This window comes from Piliocolobus tephrosceles, chromosome 7 (genome assembly GCF_002776525.5).
Source record: "Piliocolobus tephrosceles isolate RC106 chromosome 7, ASM277652v3, whole genome shotgun sequence".
Lineage (NCBI taxonomy): Eukaryota > Metazoa > Chordata > Mammalia > Primates > Cercopithecidae > Piliocolobus > Piliocolobus tephrosceles.
The window spans coordinates 35245170-35265368 of record NC_045440.1 but is presented as its reverse complement, the minus strand read 5'-3'; the positions used below and the strand labels follow the sequence as shown (position 1 = coordinate 35265368).

The following is a 20199-nucleotide window of genomic DNA, read 5'->3' as shown; positions in this document are numbered from 1 at the left end:
CTCAGAAATAATACCACACATCTATAGCCATCTGATCTTTGACAAACCTGACAAAAACAAGAAATGGGGAAAGGATTCCCTATTTAATAAATGGTGCTGGGAAAATTGGCTAGCCATAAGTAGAAAGCTGAAACTGGATCCTTTCCTCACTCCTTATATGAAAATTAATTCAAGATGGATTAGAGACTTAAATGTTAAACCTAATACCATAAAAACCCTAGAACAAAACCTAGGTAATACCATTCAGGACATAGGCATGGGCAAGGACTTCATGTCTAAAACACCAAAAGCAATGGCAATAAAAGCCAAAATTGACAAATGGGATCTAATTAAACTAAAGAGCTTCTGCACAGCAAAAGAAACTACCCTCAGAGTGAACAGGCAACCTACAGAATGGGAGAAAATTTTTGCAATCTACTCATCTGACAAAAGGCTAATATCCAGAACCTACAAAGAACTCAAACAAATTTACAAGAAAAAAACAAACAACCCAATCAAAAAGTGGGCAAAGGATATGAACAGACATTTCTCAAAAGAAGACATGCATACAGCCAACAGACACATGAAAAAATGCTCATCATCACTGGCCATCGAGAAAGGCAAATCAAAACCACAATGAGATACCATCTCACACCAGTTAGAATGGCAATCATTAAAAAGTCAGGAAACAACAGGTGCTGGAGAGGATGTGGAGAAATAGGAACACTTTTACACTGTTGGTGGGACTGTAAACTAGTTCTACCATTATGGAAAACAGTATGGCGATTCCTCAATGATCTAGAACTAGAAGTACCATTTGACCCAGTCATCCCATTACTGGGTATATACCCAAAGGATTACAAATCATGCTGCTATAAAGACACATGCACACATATGTTTATTGCGGCACTATTCACAATAGCAAAGACTTGGAATCAACCCAAATGTCCATCAGTGACAGACTGGATTAAGAAAATGTGGCACATATACACCATGGAATACTATGCAGCCATAAAAAAGGATGAGTTTGTGTCCTTTGTTGGGACATGGATGCAGCTGGAAACCATAACTCTCAGCAAACTATCACAAGAACAGAAAACCAAACACCACATGTTCTCACTCATAGGTGGGAACTGAACAATGAGATCACTTGGACTCAGGAAGGGGAACATCACACACTGGGGCCTATCATGGGGAGGGGGTAGGGGGGAGGGATTGCATTGGGAGTTATACCTGATGTAAATGACGAGTTGATGGGTGCTGACGAGTTGATGGGTGCAGCACACCAACATGGCACAAGTATACATATGTAACAAACCTGCACGTTATGCACGTGTACCCTAGAACTTTAAGTATAATAATAATAATAAAAATAAATAAATAATATTTTAAAAATCTTAAAAAAAATACAATGGAATAACAAAAAATATTATGGGGAGGGAAAGAGGGAAATATATACTAGTTTACTGTTTTCCTGTTCTGGGATAAAATAAAATGTACGATTCTTGATTGAAGGGTCTTTACTTCTTTCCTACGTCCGAGTAATTCTCATTTTTATCTTGATTACCTGTATTTCCTCATCTGGGGAATCCAGCAAGTACTGGAGGACTTCCTTAATGCAGCGCAAATTAACATATTTTCTATTCAAGGGAAACGGAGCAATGAACTTTCCTTACACAAGTATTGATCATATATTTCTTTCTTTATCACACAAGATCCAATGGGATTAGACTTTTGTCTCATCTAAAACAGTGTGGCCTTCATGAGCCACTAAGCAATGGGCAGAAAAATGACATGCTTCCATTTTTATTTTCTTTGTTCAAAGTTAGCATCTCGGGAGATGATTTGTAAGCAGCAAGTTAAGAGCACGTGAAGAATATGGGCAGGTCTATAGTGGCTCTGAATATGCAACGGGGTCCTCATCAGAACTCTTGTCTGAGGTTTTCTTTCTATTTTCTTTTGCATCGTCACCTAAAGGTTTCTGGGATGTTATAGAACTGTTTGTTCTACTCTGATTCCATGCTGTTTGCTTAGGAAAAGAGAGGGAGTTAGTTCTTGACTGGTAAGGATAGACTGGTGAATACCATGTCTTATCAACTGAATAAATGGTGGGAGGAAAATTTGTGTCTGAATGTGTCTCTGTTGTCCGTGATGCTTCATTTATAATTTCATATGACTTTTGCGATGAGAACTCTTCATTCCTTTTATAACAAGCAGTGCTGAAGGGTATGGCACAGAACACAAGATCTGAGGGCAGCAGCTTGAACTCATTAGCTGGCCGGGTGATCACAAACCTGTAAGACAAGTAAAAGATAAATGCTGAGCCTCTGCAGCTGGCCAGTGTGGTGATAGGACCCAAATAAAGAGGTCATTTGGCTGGGCCTAAAGAGGAAACGTTTTTGTTTTGCTTTGCTTCATGGGTTTCTGATTAACAGTAAATATCTATTTAGTACTTACTCCTGTAGCACAGTGCAAGAGGAGAGGTTCTAGAGTAGGAATGAGGGGGCTGGCTTTCATCCCTGCCTCTGAACCCAACCACTTCTGACTCTGGGCATGGTGTCCTCCTTCTCTGGGCCTTGCTGCACTCATCATTTTTTCCAGTGGGAAGACTGTGGTTTGGACTGATTGATGTCTAATGGCCTTAAAAACAGGTCTATTTGCTTTTAAAAGCCACTATACTCATGAATTCAGCTGGCACAATATTGACCTCATAGCCAAGCTTTATCAACAGAAAGATGACATATATTTCAGGTATTTTCATCCTGACTTAGACCTACTCTAACCTAATGCTTATGCCACCAACTTTCACACAGAATGTAGCCTGGCCAATGGAGAAAAGCATTAGAAAAAACAGTTTCATTTGAAACCTGACTGGCAAGCAAATAGCGAACGTCAATGAACCCTAAAGAATACCCAGAAGCCTTAACACAGCATCAGGTACACAGCAAATGCCCAAAAATGTGAGTTGAAGTAGTGAGTGCAACAGTGCTTATGTGGGAACATTGAGGCAGGGTAGCCTTGTGTGACTTTCATCCCGCATTGCCTCACTAGTGCCTCAAATGATCACCTCTTTCCTAGCATAGATTTCAAGGTACCACTGAACTTCCTTCACTGAATGACCTACCCACTTTTATCTTTCCCACTGAGTCCTCTGTAACCTCAATTCTATTCTTAAAAAAATATGCTGAACAAGATCACATATTCTGTTTAAAACAAAAATATCAATTTTCTCCCTGAGGTCAAGTCTTAATATAAGCTGTATATTTTCCCAGTTATCGTGTTGCAAGGGCTATACAGAGGTGTTTGGGGGAGGGGTGGAGTTCAGGCAGAGAGGGGGAGAGAGAGCTATTTCCAGAACATCAGTCCTCCCCCATTGTCTTGGTGGTGGGTGCTATAAAGCCATGGCACCTTCCTTCCCCATCCATCAGAGTCATCGGTAGACCTCCACACTTATTTTGTCATTTGGCACTTGACATGCTCTTCCTTTCAAACTTTAGTGCAGCTATCTTTTTACATGCCTGCAGTGTCTATGTGGTTTACAACTCCAGCATTCAGACACATTGCTATGACTTCCAGTACGCAATGATCTTTACCTCCAAACCACTTTCCTGGCCGTGTCCTAGCTGTTTTAATTCCTAACATCGTTCCACTTCTAAAATGTTACATTTCAATAAATCACTGCTGACTACAACTTCTCATCATACTTTCTCTCTCACTCCCTTAACTCTGAGTACATCCACTATTCAATGCATTGAGATTTCCAATCTTTCTTCTTTCACTGTATGGTCTAGGATTTCTTCACAAATCCACAATAAGCCTCCTCTTCCACTCCTCTCAGCAGTTAATCTAAACATTGGCTCCTTTCTCAACTCCTGATAATATTTCTTCTATCTTTCTCTCAGCAATGACTATGCACTGAGAAATCCTAGTGCAAAATAAAAATTTCCATAAACACAGCCCTCACCTAGAGCTAGATCTGCCTTGGCATCTCTTCTTTTCCTCCTTTTCTTCTGTGGGCCAAAAAAATCATTGCTGTTATTTTCTATTCAAGACCGCTCCGCTTTGAGTAATTTGACTTCCTTCTCCTTTCTCCTGGAATAGGTTCCATCGATCTATTTCCACTCTATTCCTTTCAGTTTCTACTTCCCTACTGAATCCTGTCCATTCCCACTGTGAAGATCTTAGTCTGGGCATACACGATTGTGTTGTCTCTAGACTGTAACCTCTCCTTTCCCTTTCCCCTCCACATACATTTCTATCTTCCTCGGGGCTGTCAGAGTGGTCTTTCTTTAAATTGAAAGTCAAACATATCACCCCCATGATTTATATGTAAAAAGCACCATGGCTAGCAAAGTAGATCTCAATCAATATTTACCCAATGAGTCCAGCAGAAAACAAGTACATCTTTCAAATGTGGATAGTGGCGTTCAGCTTTAGAAAGTTGTACAGACATGGATGAGGAGTAAGTTACAAAATCGGAATGAGCTGATTTAAAATCTAGCTCCATATTTCAATTTTCACTAGGGGATACAGACTCCATTCTTCTTACATGGCCAATATTAATTGGACCCTAATTATTCAGGTCCCTCTTGTTTATACCCATTCCTCCTTATTCTTACATAGTTCTTTATTTCCCATGCACCCTTCCTTGCAACTATGGACCCTGAGCTCTGGAATTCTCTTTCACATTGAATAAAGTAGCTTTGGTTCTTATGCTTGAATGGGTGGATGGTGCTTTCTAATCTAGCACACTTCCCTTTTGTTTTCTGGGTTGAGCTCCTCTTCATCAATTATTCGGTATAAGCCAACACACAGGATTCCAAACAGATCTAATGAGCCACAGAACAGTTGTCCAAAGGTGTTTCTTGGCTGGGGAGAGAAGAGACAAAAATATGTCTGCTGGGCACTTTGATCAAGCAATTATAAGCACTCACTGGAGTGTCGTTTGCTTTACCTGGTAGTAGAAGCTTGGAAAGTCGTTTCCCAATATCTTTGTGGCAGCACTGCCAGGTGGATAGGTAATTAAGAGAATGATTAGTTCTGAAACTCTAATCCCGGCGATTGTTTTTATCATTCTGGCTCTTTCAAGAGCTTCTGGTGGGTGTGGTGTGACATGCTGTTGTGCTTGTCCTTATTACCATTGCCATTCTGGTAACCACTATGAATTAACAATGAGCCATGGATTGGAAAATGGAGCTTCTGAGATATATAATGGGTTGGGATGTTAAATGATCTCTTGAGAGTCATCTTATCCTACTGTAAAACAGATCACAGTCCCAAATACTCATCTGGACCTTATTCTCAGGCTATACCCAACAAGATCATTATGAATAGACAACAATTTCAAGCCCCTGCAGCAGTAAATGGGCTCAGCAAGGTCAAAAGAGATCAATCCATCCAGTTCTGTAATTCCTCAGGATAAAGAACAAAGGGAGGACATGGCATAAATGGAGAGAGGAGGGAGAGGAGTGGGGACAAGTCTACCGTCCTCTTTGATGCCAACAGGAAGTTGCTAGCAATAGTTTTCTGGGCTTACATACACTTACAAGTCCACCTGTAGGTGAGCAACCCAGGACTAAGGAAATGTAAAGGACCAGACTACATCGAGGGAACTTCTGGAATGTGGTTCACACCTGAAATGCTAATGCACAGAACATGGGTCTTGCCCCTTTTGGCAGCACACGTCGACATGCACCAGGTATAGTGTTCTACCCAGGGGTTTTGCTAATGTCCTCTGAATCAACAAAAGATGTTTCCTTGGAAAAGCCTGCCCCTAGCAGTTAACACTGGACAACTGAATACAATGCCAATTAAAACCAAACCAGAAGGCACCACATAGATTTCTCATATCTTGGCTAGACCCTACTGTGATTCCCAAGTGCCTGGATGCCCTGTTGGAATTTTCCAGAATTATTATCTTCTCCCTTGCTGTAATCTACTGTTTACCAGCTCCCTTGGCTAAGAAAATGCAAGCATTTTCCACTGGATAGTGCAGCCAGATTCTTAGACCCACATACAGAAGTCTTCTGCCTGATTTCAGCTGACCTTATCAGATTTCTTTAGCATTTTAAGTATGGGGAAAGTAGGCAGGCCCGGGGTCAAACTGCTATAGCTGGGTCCCTGCTCTGACACTGATTGACAATGTGGTCTCTGGCAAGTCCTTGCTTCTCTGAGCTCCAGTTTCTTGATCTGTTAAACAGAATTAATAGTAATGCCTACCATATAAATCCATGGACAGATTAAGTGGAAAAAATACTAAAAAAGACAAGCACAGAGAAAATACTCAATAAACATTAGCTGTTATAATTATTATGAATACCCTTGTCAAGGTACAAAGTTGCCAGGCCTCTCTGATGCTCCCTGTAGATTCGGGTTATTTATCTAGAAGATGGGGATAATAACAACTGCTTTATCTACTTCTCATAATTATCATAAAAAATAAATATAACATATGAACACACTGTGATTTGTAAAATACTCTATGAATAATATAAACTTGTATTCTTTTTTTGTTATTTTTATTGTTATCATTTCTATGCTGTGGGACATCTATGAACCCAAATATTCTGGACCATTTTCAGAAGCTCAGAGAGGAAAGGAAGTGAAAAACAGAATTCTGAGAAGAGTAGACTCACGTTAACGTCTGATAAAATGGTTTGGTGTAAGGACAGAAGCCCCAATTTACACCGGTTTCTTCCAGACAAGAGCGTCGTGCAGCTATCTGCCACACCATAGACTTTATCCTTATCTAAATGTTGCTCCAGCTGAGAACTTACTCCTCCTGTCACCAGCATCTGAAGCAATTCTAGGACATGATAATTGTAGAAGGCCTGGAAAACAAGGACAAGCCACATACAAAGTCAGAAGAGCCAATATGTGAACTGCTGAGGGGTATAGTCTTGGAGATTTAGCGGGCATTGCTGTTTAACATGGATCTGATGGTGTAGAACAGTGTTTCTCATTATCATTATCTAATGCAGCTGAAGGATGGCAGTTTGGGTACTGTGCTAGGTTAGGCCAAGTGCAGAGAAAACAATACTGACCCAGTTCCTGTTCCTTGGAGATTACATTGCAGATGAAGAAGAAATTGGATAATGATACTGACACCAGGGATTCCCCTCTTCCCAAAATGACCAGAGGAGGTATATATGTCAGGCCACAGATACCCTAATCATCATCAATGTATATTTAAAAATACATATATTTACTGAGACATTCTGTAGATTTTCCAGTGGGGAACTAATGATATTATTGTCATCTATACTTGAGCCTTCTGCATGTGAATTTACTTTTAATCCTTTTGTTTGTGACCTACTTAAGGACACATATCGACATAGGTCTTATTAGTATTTGGATTTCCCATACTCTCATTATACTTTAGAAATTATAGGTGTTTAATAATTAAATGGATAGGGTTTCAGAATCTTTGGCATCCAAATGAAACCAGAGGAAGATGTGGTAAACTTATTTTGAAATGAGCTTGAGTCTGAATAATCCCAGCCATTTTAATAAAGTCTCTTTCTCCAGGATTGCTACCACATTCAGTATGGATCAGGCATTAGCATACATGGAAAAGTCATTGGAATATGTTACCCACTAGGCTTTATTTTTCATCCTTCATTTTATCTAAATTAGACTTTTGCTTTATTAAAAATGAGAATTTCTATTTATATATATTATCTAAATGCAATCATTTTGTTTTTATAATAAACATCAGGAATAACTTCAATTGTTATTCATTTACCATTTATTTTCTCTACTTTCAAAATCAGGGATCCATCTTCTGAAACCTGGATTATCATAGGAACCTCTTTACTTCTTGTTCTGCCTTGATTTTTCTTCTCATCTGCATCCCACTGTTTACAATGCTTCCACAGCAATTCCCAGAAACACAAATCAGATCATGACCTCCACCTCCTCAACCTTTTAGTATCCTGACATAAAACCAGGCCACCAGGCCCTCTGTCTCCACCGTGGCCTTCAAAACCTTCAGGATCTGATGCAATCCTTTTTCCCAGGCTTATTTCCTCCATGACATGTTCCCTCTGGGGCACGCTAGTCTATCTACAGGTACTTAAGCCGTTCTTTTACCGCTTCATGCCTTTGCTTTTGAACCTCTGGTTCATCAGCTTCATGACTCTTTTCTGGGTCTTCTAAGCAGAAGAAATTTCTCTTTCTTTGGGATTCCCTGGGCACTGAGTTTTACTTAATTTCATTCTTCTATATTTTACAGTTTACAGTTAGTTGCTTGTATGAAACACACTTGAGTTTGAATCTTGGACTGCCGTATTCCAGCTGGGTGCCTTTGGGCAATTCATGTGTTTTGTTTGTTTGTCTTTGTTTTTTGTTTATTTGTTTGAGACAAGGTCTCACTCTGTTTGTTGTCTAGGCTAGAGTGCAGTGGCGCGATCTTGGCTCACTGCAACCTCTGCCACCTGGGTTCGAGCAATTCTCCTGCCTCAGCCTCCCAAGTAGCTGGGATTACAGGCATGCGCCACTATACCTAGCTAATTTTTTTTGTATTTTTAGTAGAAACATGATTTTGCCATGTTGGTCATGCTGGTCTCAAACTCCTGACCTCAAGTGATCCCCCTGTCTTGGCCTCCCAAAGTGCTGGGATTGCAAGCATGAGCTACTGTGTCTGATTGTTTTTTCAGCAACAGTTTTATAATCTCTAAAGCTGACATGGCAATACTTACCTTCTAGCATTTCTTGCAGGATTAAGTAAAATATAATGCACACATTGCTAAATTCTGTTTTCTTTATCATTGCTTCTTGTGTATCTGGATCATCTGAAGTGATGTTAATGAGTGTAGATTTCTGGAATCCCAGATCTCCTGGATCAGAATATATGGACAGGAGTGGGAATCAGAATTTAAAGAGCACCCTGAGTGGTTCTGACACTGGTTGTCCTCAGATCAGACTGAGCAATAATTCCTGAAGATGATGTGCTCCTTCAGAAGATAGGCTATGTCTATATAACACTCATATCCTCAGTAGTGCACTGAACAAGGCATGTGTTTGAAAGCTGTAAGAATATTGACTTCAATGGATAGGTAATTTTTAACAAATAAATATTGCTGGTAAAATGTAGACGTGATTGGGACAAGTTGACTTAAGGAATAATATAATCTATATGAATTAGAAGATAATAAAAATAACTTTTACAGTATTTTTTAGGTTAACAGATGACTTCGCCCTAGTCCCCAGACTAAAGGAATTTCCTGAGTGATGTCTTCTTCCTTCTGTTTCTTCTTTGCTACATCCCACTACCACCTGGGAGGGTGTTTATGGAATAAAGTCCCCGACATCCGGGGGGGCGGGGGAGTAGTGGAGGACATAAATTCAGGTTGAACCACAATCCGTTTAAGAACATGTGGCCATAGTGTAGAGTGATCAAACATAATGCATTAGAATAATTCTCCACTGATTAAAGAAAAGGTGTAAATTCTAGGGTTATCCTGGTGTCAATAACTCTAGGGAAACATGTGCTTTACATATTTAACTGAGAGAGGCTTAGCTTTTGAATATATCATTTCTTCAGCTCTGACACCAAAAGGATTATAATTCTATACTGAGAAAAACAATGGGATTTACATGTCACCCATATTCTGTGAGCTCATCTCCTATTCTTATTATTTGGGGTTTCTGGCACAGACCTTCCTCAATATCTCTTTCTATCTTCCCTTCCCTTCTCCTCCCTCCCTCCCTTCCTTCCTCCCTCTCTTCCTTCCTTCTTTCCTCTCTCCCTTCCTCCTTCCCTCCTTCCCTCCCTCCCTCCCTCTAGTTCTCACTCCCCCTCTTGTTCTCACTCCATCCCTCTTGTCTTTCACAAGAAAATCCGCAAGTTCAAGGGCACTTGAAATATCTCAGACCTTCAAATTTGGCCAATGTTTCTAATATCGTCTTGTTTACTGGAACCTGGACTTTCAATGTTAGAAAATGTTGATGCCCATAATGTTGTAACTTTTAGCTACCATGAGTGCTGTGGTCCCTGTCATAACCTAGAATATTACCTAATGGTGCAGATGCTAACATCCTAGCCAAATGCTGCTTTTCATTCTGAGAATTCTCAAAGACCTTAAGATCAAACATTCTTCAGGAAATAACTTCTAATCTAAGAGTAAGATTATAAGGTAGGAAAATTGCAACTAACAAGCCAAGTGACCTTAAGAATGTCATATAATTTGTGTGGGCTTCAATTTCCTTACAAGTAAAGGAAAGTGCTCCCCAAGTTCACATCTAGTTTTGAAAGTTTTTGATTGTAGAACCAGATAGGAGTCCCACATATGGGCCTGGCTGCCTCACCATATTTGAATTTTTATAGCATTGAACTGATAGAGGATTAAAAGCAAATCTAAATTACATCCTGTAGGCATATTTCTTCAGCTAGTCAGTTTAGGGTAGTATACCAGGGTACTTGAAGTCATTCTAATGTCAACTGTATCAGAAAGTTGCAGAGAAAAATCCATCATTTTACATTGAAAAACCTAGCACAGGTCTATCAAGGGATAGAATTTTTTAAAGTGCATGAAAATGTAAACAAAACCTTAGTATTTCTAAGCAGTGCAAGTTCACAGCACATGCCTGTGGGCTTTGTGGCCTTCTTGGGATTCACACATTTATTCTTGGTGCTTATTAGGGACAGTGGAGAGAGAAAGGTGGAACAGCACTATGGAGGTGTCTGAGTACACATGGGAAGGAAGAGGGCCCTTAATATCCGGTTGAAAATACAGTTCACCGGGATTGAAGTAATGGCTGGTATTCTCATCTTGTTTCATAAACTGCTGAGGCATTAGCAGATACATTCAGGGAGCCTGTCCTGAATGCATCTGCTCTTAGCCTTGACCTTCTGTGTAGTATGGGTATCACAGAAACCAACGTTGAGAGTCTAATTGTAACCTCTGTAACCTCTATGTTGCAATGGGACACAGATCTCTTGGTGCATTAAGCTGGGCTGCAGGTTGGAAGTGTCAAACCCAGAATACAGTCTTTGTGGAGGGATATTATGGATAAAAGGGACATGCAAAATGGGGCAAAATGACTGACTCCTGCCTCCCACACCAGACTTCTGGCTGGAAATTGGAAAACTGTCTCAGAATAGAAAAGAATAGGATTCTGTTTATGTTATGCCTCTCTGTTGGTCCCGCATCCTAACTTCAAGGGAATGAGTTTCAAAATCTTCTTAACAACAGACGTCTCTTGTGCAATTGAATCTTATGCAGGCACCTCTAATATACCACAGATGAAAGTGGAGTTGCTCTGATGGAGGGGAGAGGTGTGGGTGGGCAAGGCGGGGTGGGCATATCTCCTTCTTTCTGAACAGAGCATTGTCAGGGAAGGAGCCCTCTAACCTAAACTTGAAAATCCCTGTGTTGCAAGGATACTGATCATTACAGAAATAGATCTCTGGAGGGGCAGTTGATTGTGGCAGCAAGGAATGACTCTGGGATCACATACACTTGGATCTGAAAACCAACTCGTTACTTGTAAATGATGCAGCCTTTGGCAGATTATTTACTCAGCTAAGCTTCCATATTTGACAGGAGAATTAAACCAGGTAATGGAGGGAATGCATTTAGTGAACTCCTTGGCTCTGGGTAAGTGCTTGAAAGATGTTACTCTTCTTAAGATCAATAGCTATTGTTCTTGATATTATCTCAACAAGAAAACTCATCAAAATAAATTGCCTAGAGACCTATATAGAAAAAGGTATGATCTGGGGGAGGAGAACTGTGGTCATCAGCAATGTCTGCCTTGGGGGTCTGTGGAGGTCATAGCTCCAGGACCCACAACTGCCTTTCTAAGTTAATGGAGAGATCGAGGTCATTGCCTTCCTATCAACCCTCCGCCAGCAGATGCTCCAGCACATACAGAGAATAAATGAAGTATTTGAGAATGTATTCAGGAGCCACTGTAGTGACTCCAGATGTTGTTACTGGAAGGTGATAAATGTTCTCTTCCTCTCCGAGGGTATTTCCATGTGACCAGGTGGTAAGATCCAGAGTCTACCCAAGATCAAATGGTCCCCAGAATAAAGGAGACAATGAGATTGGAGGCTCAGTCTTGATCCTTGGGTCTTTCTTTGGTGATGGGAAGCCACCCCCACACTGATAAGGGCACATAGAACCAGTAGAATCAGGTGCAGAGAGAAGGGAAACAAGAGAAGGAAAACAAAAATAATCAGCATTCACAATTATTTTCAATGGCCTAGTTCAGCTCATCATTAAATAATGTTACAGTGTGTTCATTTTGCTGTGGCGTACATCATTAAAGATTCAAGAGCTGGGGCAGAAAACTGCTAGGTAGAGATTTAGAGGTTCAAGAATCAGTTGGCACCATTGACAAAGAAGACACCTTCTTCCCTAATGCTCCATTGCCACCCCTGCCCAAATTCAGGTGAACAAATGCCAGTCCTAAAATAAGTACTTACCAAGAGTTCTGAAGGCAAAGCTGTTGATCCACTGTGTGTTGTGACCTCATGTGATGACTGCAGTTTCAGGTCACACTGTGTGGCCTCTATTCTCTATGTGGCACATTTTGTTTTCCAGCAAGAATCTTCCTCTTCCACCAAGTGAAGCCCATTGACCCAATATCTGAAGGCAGCCTGGGAAGAAGCTGCACTCTTTAGACCACTCAAGGCCAATGTCACGATCAGGTGCTGAGTGGTGGGAGGAATCAGGCTCGTGACCAAATCTGTATTCATCATACTGGCTTGTGCTTGTGTGTTCATTTGTTGTTGTCCCTACTCTTTCAGCCCTTCCCTGTCCATCCTGCCCTTCCGACCAGCTCTAAATAGAATCTGTGGCTCTGTTTCTGTCTGCGTGAGCTGGTGGTGTTTAATTAAGTTTCAATTTTAATTTAAGGCATGAAGCTGCCTGACATCTAAGGATCTCTGAAGAGAACTGGGACCTGAAACCCATCTGAAATGTATCTGCAGACAGGTCAAGTTCATCGAAAGTCACCTCCTGCCTGACACTCCAGTCATTAATTCCAGGCGAGTTAATTGACGTATCAGTGACAGACAGTGATATAACACTTTCTCTGACAGAGCCACCTTCTCAGAAAAGTAACCTGACTTGACTTCTTCCAGTACCTCCCTAGCTCAGTGAAGGCTGAGCTGCTTAACTCTTTAGGAGCCTTGCACTCTACTAATTTATTTAATGTTAAACTACCATTTAAGTGGTATTCTCTCTCTATTAGCTTGATGGGGTGTATGAGACCCCTACCACGGCTTAGACAGGCAGAGTCAAGGGCAACACAATCTCATGCCAAATGGCACTGATGTCAGGAAGGGGATGGATACGCCCAGCCATGTTCCCTTAAACTTGCAAACTGTGCCTTGAGGCTTTCCTGAAATTCAGGCGTGATGCCTCTTCATGTGGACCTCCAGAAGACAGCAAGTTCATCAACTGTGCTCAGATTCTTCTGCATATAAGCATCTGCATATTGACATCCAGCCATTCTGCAGCTCTTCCCTTGAAAATCCCGAGTAGGAGGAGTGTGGGAGGCAGTGGGTTATGTGGCTTTCCTTTGGAAGAGTTCTTGCAAGTCATTCACCAATGGCTACACACCGATCTCATGAGTCTCAGTCAATCTGAAACTCCTTTAACACCCTGAGGTGTACTCTGTAGAAAGTAGAAAAGTTCCTCTTCAAAGCTCATCTTGGTTTAAAAATAAAATAACAGACACTAGGAATAATAGCTCCTTACTCTAAATCCTCCTATCAACTATTAGTTCTTACATTTTCCTCCAGTTAGTTGTTTTGGCTTACTCAGGCATACCTGGACAGACCCAGGCAAGTCTTAGCTCATAGTTTCTGTACCTTCCTTATGTAGAAATGCTATTGCTTCCTTAAACCTGTTGTAAGCAACTTCCTCTCCTTCTTCGTTCTTCCTTGCACTTACCTATTTAGGAAAGTTTTAGGTTATTAGCAAATTGGGTATCAGTTTAAGACTATGATGATAGTTCCGGCCAATAAATGCAGGACACAGAGGTAAGGATGACCCAAATGCATAAGGGATAAATATGTCTGCTTTTCCTTTGTTCAAGTGTGCTCTCACCATTGTTCCATCTGCCATTGAGCACCCTTTCTGCAGAAAGTAAAGATTGCCTTGCTGAGAGACCTTTTGTCTCCGTGTTGACTTTTCTTCATGGCACCGATTATCTATTTCTAACAGCTCCCACCTCACTGCTTCTGAATGCTGTGTTCTCTTCTCTCCCTTAGAGCTGGGCTCACCTGCCACCTTCTCAGCATGTTATTGAATCTTGCAATTCCTTCCCCAAATTCCACATTTCCTATCTCACATCTCCTTAGCCCGTGTAACTGGCATCCCTCTGTGTTACTTATTTATGATGCATATGCCAATACCCTCCACTCAGCAGGCCCCATGTGGGTGAGGCTTTTGTCATTCTCAAGCTGCAGATTGCCCAGCACTACCCCCCCCAACAGTGCCCTGCACAGAGAAGGTGTTCAGTGGGCATTTGTAGGATGAATTAATTCCATCCAGGAGGAAAAAATTTGCCAGGTGGCTAAAGAGGTGCTGAAAACTAAAGAACAATCATGTAGTCAACAATGTGCCCCATGAGAGGAGGAACATGGAGGGAGATTTGACTTAGCTTTGAATAAAACTCACCAGCAAAGCCCAGAGCTTCTTCCTTGAAACTCTGGATCCCTTTATGGCCAATTTCCACATGAGCTGTTGGGAGGATTTTAGAGAGAAGGGAAAGTAGTATCTCCTGAGCTCTGATCCCAAGGGGCCTGGTCTGCAGTGATGCCTTCGAAGCTGAGAGGCCGGCACTCACTTTTCCTAGCATCAGGGGTTCTGGCTCCAAGGGCCTCATGTTTTTAATCTTGAAAATGTGAAAATGTTGCTTCCCACACCAAGTAGTTATCAGAAAAGATAAATTAATGTATGGGAACAAGCTTGTTTTTGAAAATCAAAGAGAACTTAGGACTGAGAGGTGTTATCATCTACTCAGCTCTATGCCACCTGCTCACTTCTCTGCAGAGGGCTTGGTTTTGTTGGCTCCATGGCTTAACTTTTCTTACCGTGGCCAGGAGAGAATCCAAGAAGCTGCCAGAAAAAACAGTGCCTGTAGAAAAGGCAGTGCTGAGATGCAGATTTGTTTCTTGGAGGGACCCTTCCAGTCCACCAAGCTGTTCAATAAAGTGAATGTTGGAAGGATTTTCTGCAAGGCAAGGGGCAAAAAGGAAAGACAATCAGATCAAGTTAAGAATATAAGAACTGCCATCCATGCAGGCCAAGGGGCAACCACTTGATCAAAAGATCTGATGTCTTCTTTGGGGTCTCTGTCAGATCTACCCTTATTTCAGTACATTTTTTTTCTTTCCTTTCCAAATATCTTCCTTCCCACAAAAGACGTAGTTCAATTGGGTACATTCACCATTAAGGGGACATTGTTGGAGCACAGGCTGTTTCTCAAGAAGTGTTCTGATTGTCATCCTCGTATAATTCATCTTTCAAACCAGGATATTTTGGGGGAGCAAAAGGGAGCATGCTCAAAAATTGCCCTGGTATCATAGGAACACATGGTCACCCGTCACTTAAGCCCAGTGCCTCTCAAAATTTAATGAACATATGAATCACTTGGAGATCTGGTTGCAATGCAGATTCTCATTCACTGGATCTAGGGTGAGGGCTGAAAGTCTACATGCCCAGCCAGCTCCCAGAAGCTGCTGAGGTTGCTGATTCATGGATGGCACTCTGTGTGGCAAGGGCTTAGGGAATCATCCTAACTGAGGCCAGTATAGCAGTAGCCAAATTATCTATCAGCATGTCTGTAGTGGCCCCAGGCTCCAACTCAGACCCCTGTAGGCAGCCTCTGAAATGAATACAGGCATCATTGTGGTACGTGAGAGGAGAGGCACAGGCTGCCTTTGTTCCTAGACTCTTTTAAAAAAAATTTTTTTTTGAGTAAGTCTCATTTCATCACCCAGGCTGCCCAATGGCACAGTCACTGTAACCTCTGCCTCCCAGGTTCAAGCAATTATCATGCCTCAGCCTCCCAAGTAGCTGGAATTACAGGCATGTACCACGATGTCCAGCTAATTTTTGTGTTTTTAGTAGAGACAGGGTTTCACCATGTTAGCCAGGCTGGTCTCAAACTCTTGACTTCAAATGATTCACCCACCTCAGCCTCCCAAAGTTTGTTTTAGACTCTCGCTTCAAGAATGTTTGTCTCAAGAACAGCATTGGAAGATAGAGATGATGTCTCCCACAGGAGCTAAGGGAAGGCATGCTTACTGCCTGTTATAAAAGACTCTGGTTTCCTGAGCTCAGGTTCCTATCCTAAAGAGCAATCCACTGTGGGTACAGGTGTTACTCTTCATGTCACCCGGTGGAAAGCAGGGCTTGGGCAACCAACACAAAAATGAGGATACTCTGGCTGCTGTTATTACTCTGAGTAATAAACTGATTGGTTTTGTTTTGTTTTGTTCTCTGATCCAGGAGTCTTATATCTTCTGCCAGCATCCATGAGACTGGGGTAGGTGCACCTGTTGGTTTGCAAATAGGATAGCCTTAGACTCTCCACAGTTCTTGACATTACAGTTCTTGAAATGACCAATCCAAACAAATATGCTGGACACACAACTTGGAATCCATTGCTTACTATGTCTGGATTATCCCCTAATGCCTTAAATTATTTCTCAGTATGTTTGGGGGAAGTGACATTAATGAATGAAGTGATATTAATGAATCATTTTCTTCTGAGAACAGCATTATTTTTATAAAAGATGAGCAAGGTATGACTAATATCAACCCACATCTCCTGTGCACTTCTACGTTCCTCTTCTTGCATTGTGAACCCTCCACACACACACACACACACGCACACTCACAGGTGCGCGTGCGCACACACACACAAATATCCCATGAGTCTTTGTCCAAATCCTGCTGTATCATCCTAAACTAGCGGCCTCAGCTTTCCTGGCCATTTCCTTCAGATGCCCATCCATTCTGTAACAAAATGGTACAGAACATCAGACCTGCAGCTCCCATGTCAACATGACCATTTCCAGTCAGCTAGACAACAAGAACCTGGACAAGCTGGCAGGTGGGTTGTTAGGTTAACTTGATAAGGGCTACTTAGTGCCAGAAACAAAGCCTGTAAATCCCCGGAGAGTGACCAGATGCACCTCTGGGTCAGTGAGAAACTGGCTGATTTCTTCCCAACAACTCTAACTTAAACTCTTCTTTGAATTAATGCATTTGATGTATACAGTTGGTCCTCCATTTTCACAGGTTTTGCATTCAAGGATTCAATTAACTGCAGATGGAAACCCATGGATACAGAGGGTTGACGGTACTATACCATTTTATATAAAGGATTTGAGCATCATGGATTTTGGTGTCTGCAGGAAGTAGGGCAAGGGGAGGAGTGGAGAGTGAGTGAGTTATGGAACCAATGCCTCACAGATACAAAGAACCAACTGTATACAGCTCAACAGTTAGAGATGGTTCAAAGGGGAGGAAAAAAGTAATATATAATTAAAAGCTGCAGCAGACAGCTTCAAGGTGGTTCCAAATAGGCAGGCAGGTACTAGGATCCAGGGGTCTAGGATCTTCAGAGCTGAACTGCAACAGCCTCTGCTCCATAAAACGGCCAGGAAAGCTAGGTAGCAATGAGGCAGTGACTCACCTCTCACCTTCTACACTGTCACTCCCAGCTCACGTGGCGGTGACACCCACTGATTCCTCTCTAAGTTTCCCCACTTTGCAGGACTAAGAGCTCTAGATGTTCATATAATTTGGGATAAATCCCACTGGTTTTGGTAATCTTGCTCATAAAATGCCAATTATGCATTTTTCTGGTTAGTAAAATCAGGTCAAATCACAGCTAGGAGCAGCTTTTAGTGATCATCTCTGAATTGGTTCAATCTGCACTAATGGCACCGTTCTCCTCTTGCCTGGGATTTTCTCCTTTTCCCTTCAACTCTACTCAGTAGCAAATCCCAATGCGTCCCCTGGTGCCCCAGCAATGCACCTTACCAAATGCACTTGGTCACCCTTCCCTGCCTTCCCTCCCTTGTCTTCTGTTCCCAGAGCTCCTTGTGCCTAGGGAAATTTTGTACAGGTGCTGGTGACAGATAACAGCATATTCTGTTAATTCTTCAAGAGTTTTTTTTTTTTTTTTGCCTATTTTAGGAAAGTATCACTCAGGGCTGGGATTAAGGTGACGGGGGGAAATACAGGGGACACAAAATTTGGGTACACCAAGGGTGAGCACCTTCTCTAAGTCTGTACCCCACATGCCTCTCCTGCATTACACTGGCCCAGCGCTGGTGTCACTACTGGAAAGGAAGGCATCTGACCTAAAGTCCTGTGATGGGTTTGACTAGTCAGTACGGGGAGATTCTTTCTAGCAGTCTTCAAATCCGTGGCCCCTCCCTCTGAATAAGACTAAGCCAGTTGCTGCTCCCCCTCCCTCTCCTGGTAATTAGAAAAGTGGAAAAGGCAGATGTCATATCTGAACCTTGACACCAGATATACTGACGTCCCCAGTTGAATCAAAGCCCAAATGTAACATCCGGGCAAGCACTTAAAGCTCTGAGCCCCATTCTGGTTCCTGAGTCCTTTGTGCATTCTAAAAAGATCCTTGGAACATCAGTTATATATCACAAAAATTTCTCCATTGAATTTTGCCCTCGAAACACCACTTACTCAGTTCTGTAAGGATAGGGACTTTTCGGCAGTTTGGTTTCTCATTATGTGCATTTGTGTAACTTGCAGTCTCCTCTGCAAAGAAGAAAAGAGGTGATAAATGCAAGCACAATGCCTTACGAAACGTCAAAAATGTAGAAGAATATCATGTAACTTGGTGCTTTATCTTAGCAAAGTTACTTTCATGTGCAAATCCCAAATCCTTTACTATGTTTAGACAAAAAATTATTATGTGGGTCTCCTCAGCATCTCCTTTTGATAAATGTGGGGAGGAGAGTGTGTGTGTATGTGTGTGTGGGGGGTGTTTCTTTTCTCTTTTTTTGCATTTTTTGAAATAGGGTCTTGCTCCATCACCAAGACTGGAGTACAGTGGTGCCATCAGAGTTCACTGTAGGAGCCAAATCCTGAACCCAAGTGATCCTGCTGCCCAGCCTCCTGAGGAGCTAGGACTTCTGGCACATGCCACCATACCCAGCTAATTTATTTTTATCTTTGCAGAGATAGGGTCTTGCTATGCTGCCCAGGCTGGTCTCAAACTCCCAGCCTCAACTAATCCTCCTTTCCTGGCTTCCTGAAGTGCTGGGATTACAGGTATGAGCCATCATGCCTGGCTATGTCTGTTCTTTCTAAATGGCACTTCAAATGACTTACAAGAAAGGCAAAGTTCTCCCAGTAGTTGCTTATTGATGTCACAATTAAGATATGCTTACTCTCCACGGAGTGGCTGTGCTAGGTAACAATTCAGTCAGGCAGTAGCTCAAACCACATCAATTTGCCTGTAGTATTTTAAGGAAACTGCAAATATATGGGTGGTGCTGTCCCCATGAGTGCTTTAGGACACATTATGAGTGGCTGTTGACTCCGGGCATTCTCTGCTTCTTTGAGCTCCTCCCTGGCTGAGGCACTGCTTTTGTCTCTGCAGAACTGGCTGCCTGTCTGTCTCCATATGGAAGGCTGTGGGGTTTCTTAAAGACTGGGCTGGGATGTCACTCAGAACCCTTGACCTCTGTGCTCAAGTTGTAGACACGGTTCCCTCCTGTCTTCGGAGATAAGGCACTGCAGTAACCTCTGTGAGCTTCGACCCCAAAACAGGGATACACGGCACTGGCCTGAAAGAGCTTTATCACACGGTGAGTTTCCAAAAGAAGTATGACATCAGAGGTTTAGTCTCCAACTTACACTAAAAATGTAAGAGGAAAGAAACGGAATAGAAGGTTGGGTGCAGTGCCTCACACCTATCATCTCAACCCTTTGGGAGGCTGACACGTGAGGATCACTTGAGTCTAGGAGTTCAGGACAATCCTGAGCAACATAGAGAGACCCGTTTTCTAAAAAAATTAAAAAAAAAAAATCAGCTGGGTGTAGTGGTGCACAGCTGAAATCCCAGCTACGTAGGAGGCTGGGGTGAGAGGGGTGCTTGAGCCCAGGAGTTCAGAGCTTACAGTGAGCCATCATCGTGCTACTGCACTCCAACCTGGGCGACAGACTGAGAACCTATCTCAAAAAAAAAAAAAAAAAAAAAAAAAAAAAAAAA

The 20199-nt window shown here is 42.0% G+C and overlaps 1 protein-coding gene across 1 annotated transcript in view; it reads right to left on the bottom strand.

Moving 5' to 3' along the window:
• Positions 1–1662: 1662 nt before the first annotated feature.
• The window catches only part of KCNU1 (potassium calcium-activated channel subfamily U member 1), a 168085-nt gene continuing 149548 nt past the window's right edge, over positions 1663–20199 (bottom strand). The window contains exons 23-27 of the mRNA XM_023214649.2: positions 18666–18740; positions 15032–15171; positions 6615–6809; positions 4730–4848; positions 1663–2273 (exon numbers count right to left, since the gene is read on the bottom strand). Coding sequence (XP_023070417.1) covers positions 1868–2273; positions 4730–4848; positions 6615–6809; positions 15032–15171; positions 18666–18740 — 935 coding nt within the window. The 3' untranslated portion in view covers positions 1663–1867. The remainder of the gene's footprint in view (positions 2274–4729; positions 4849–6614; positions 6810–15031; positions 15172–18665; positions 18741–20199) is intronic.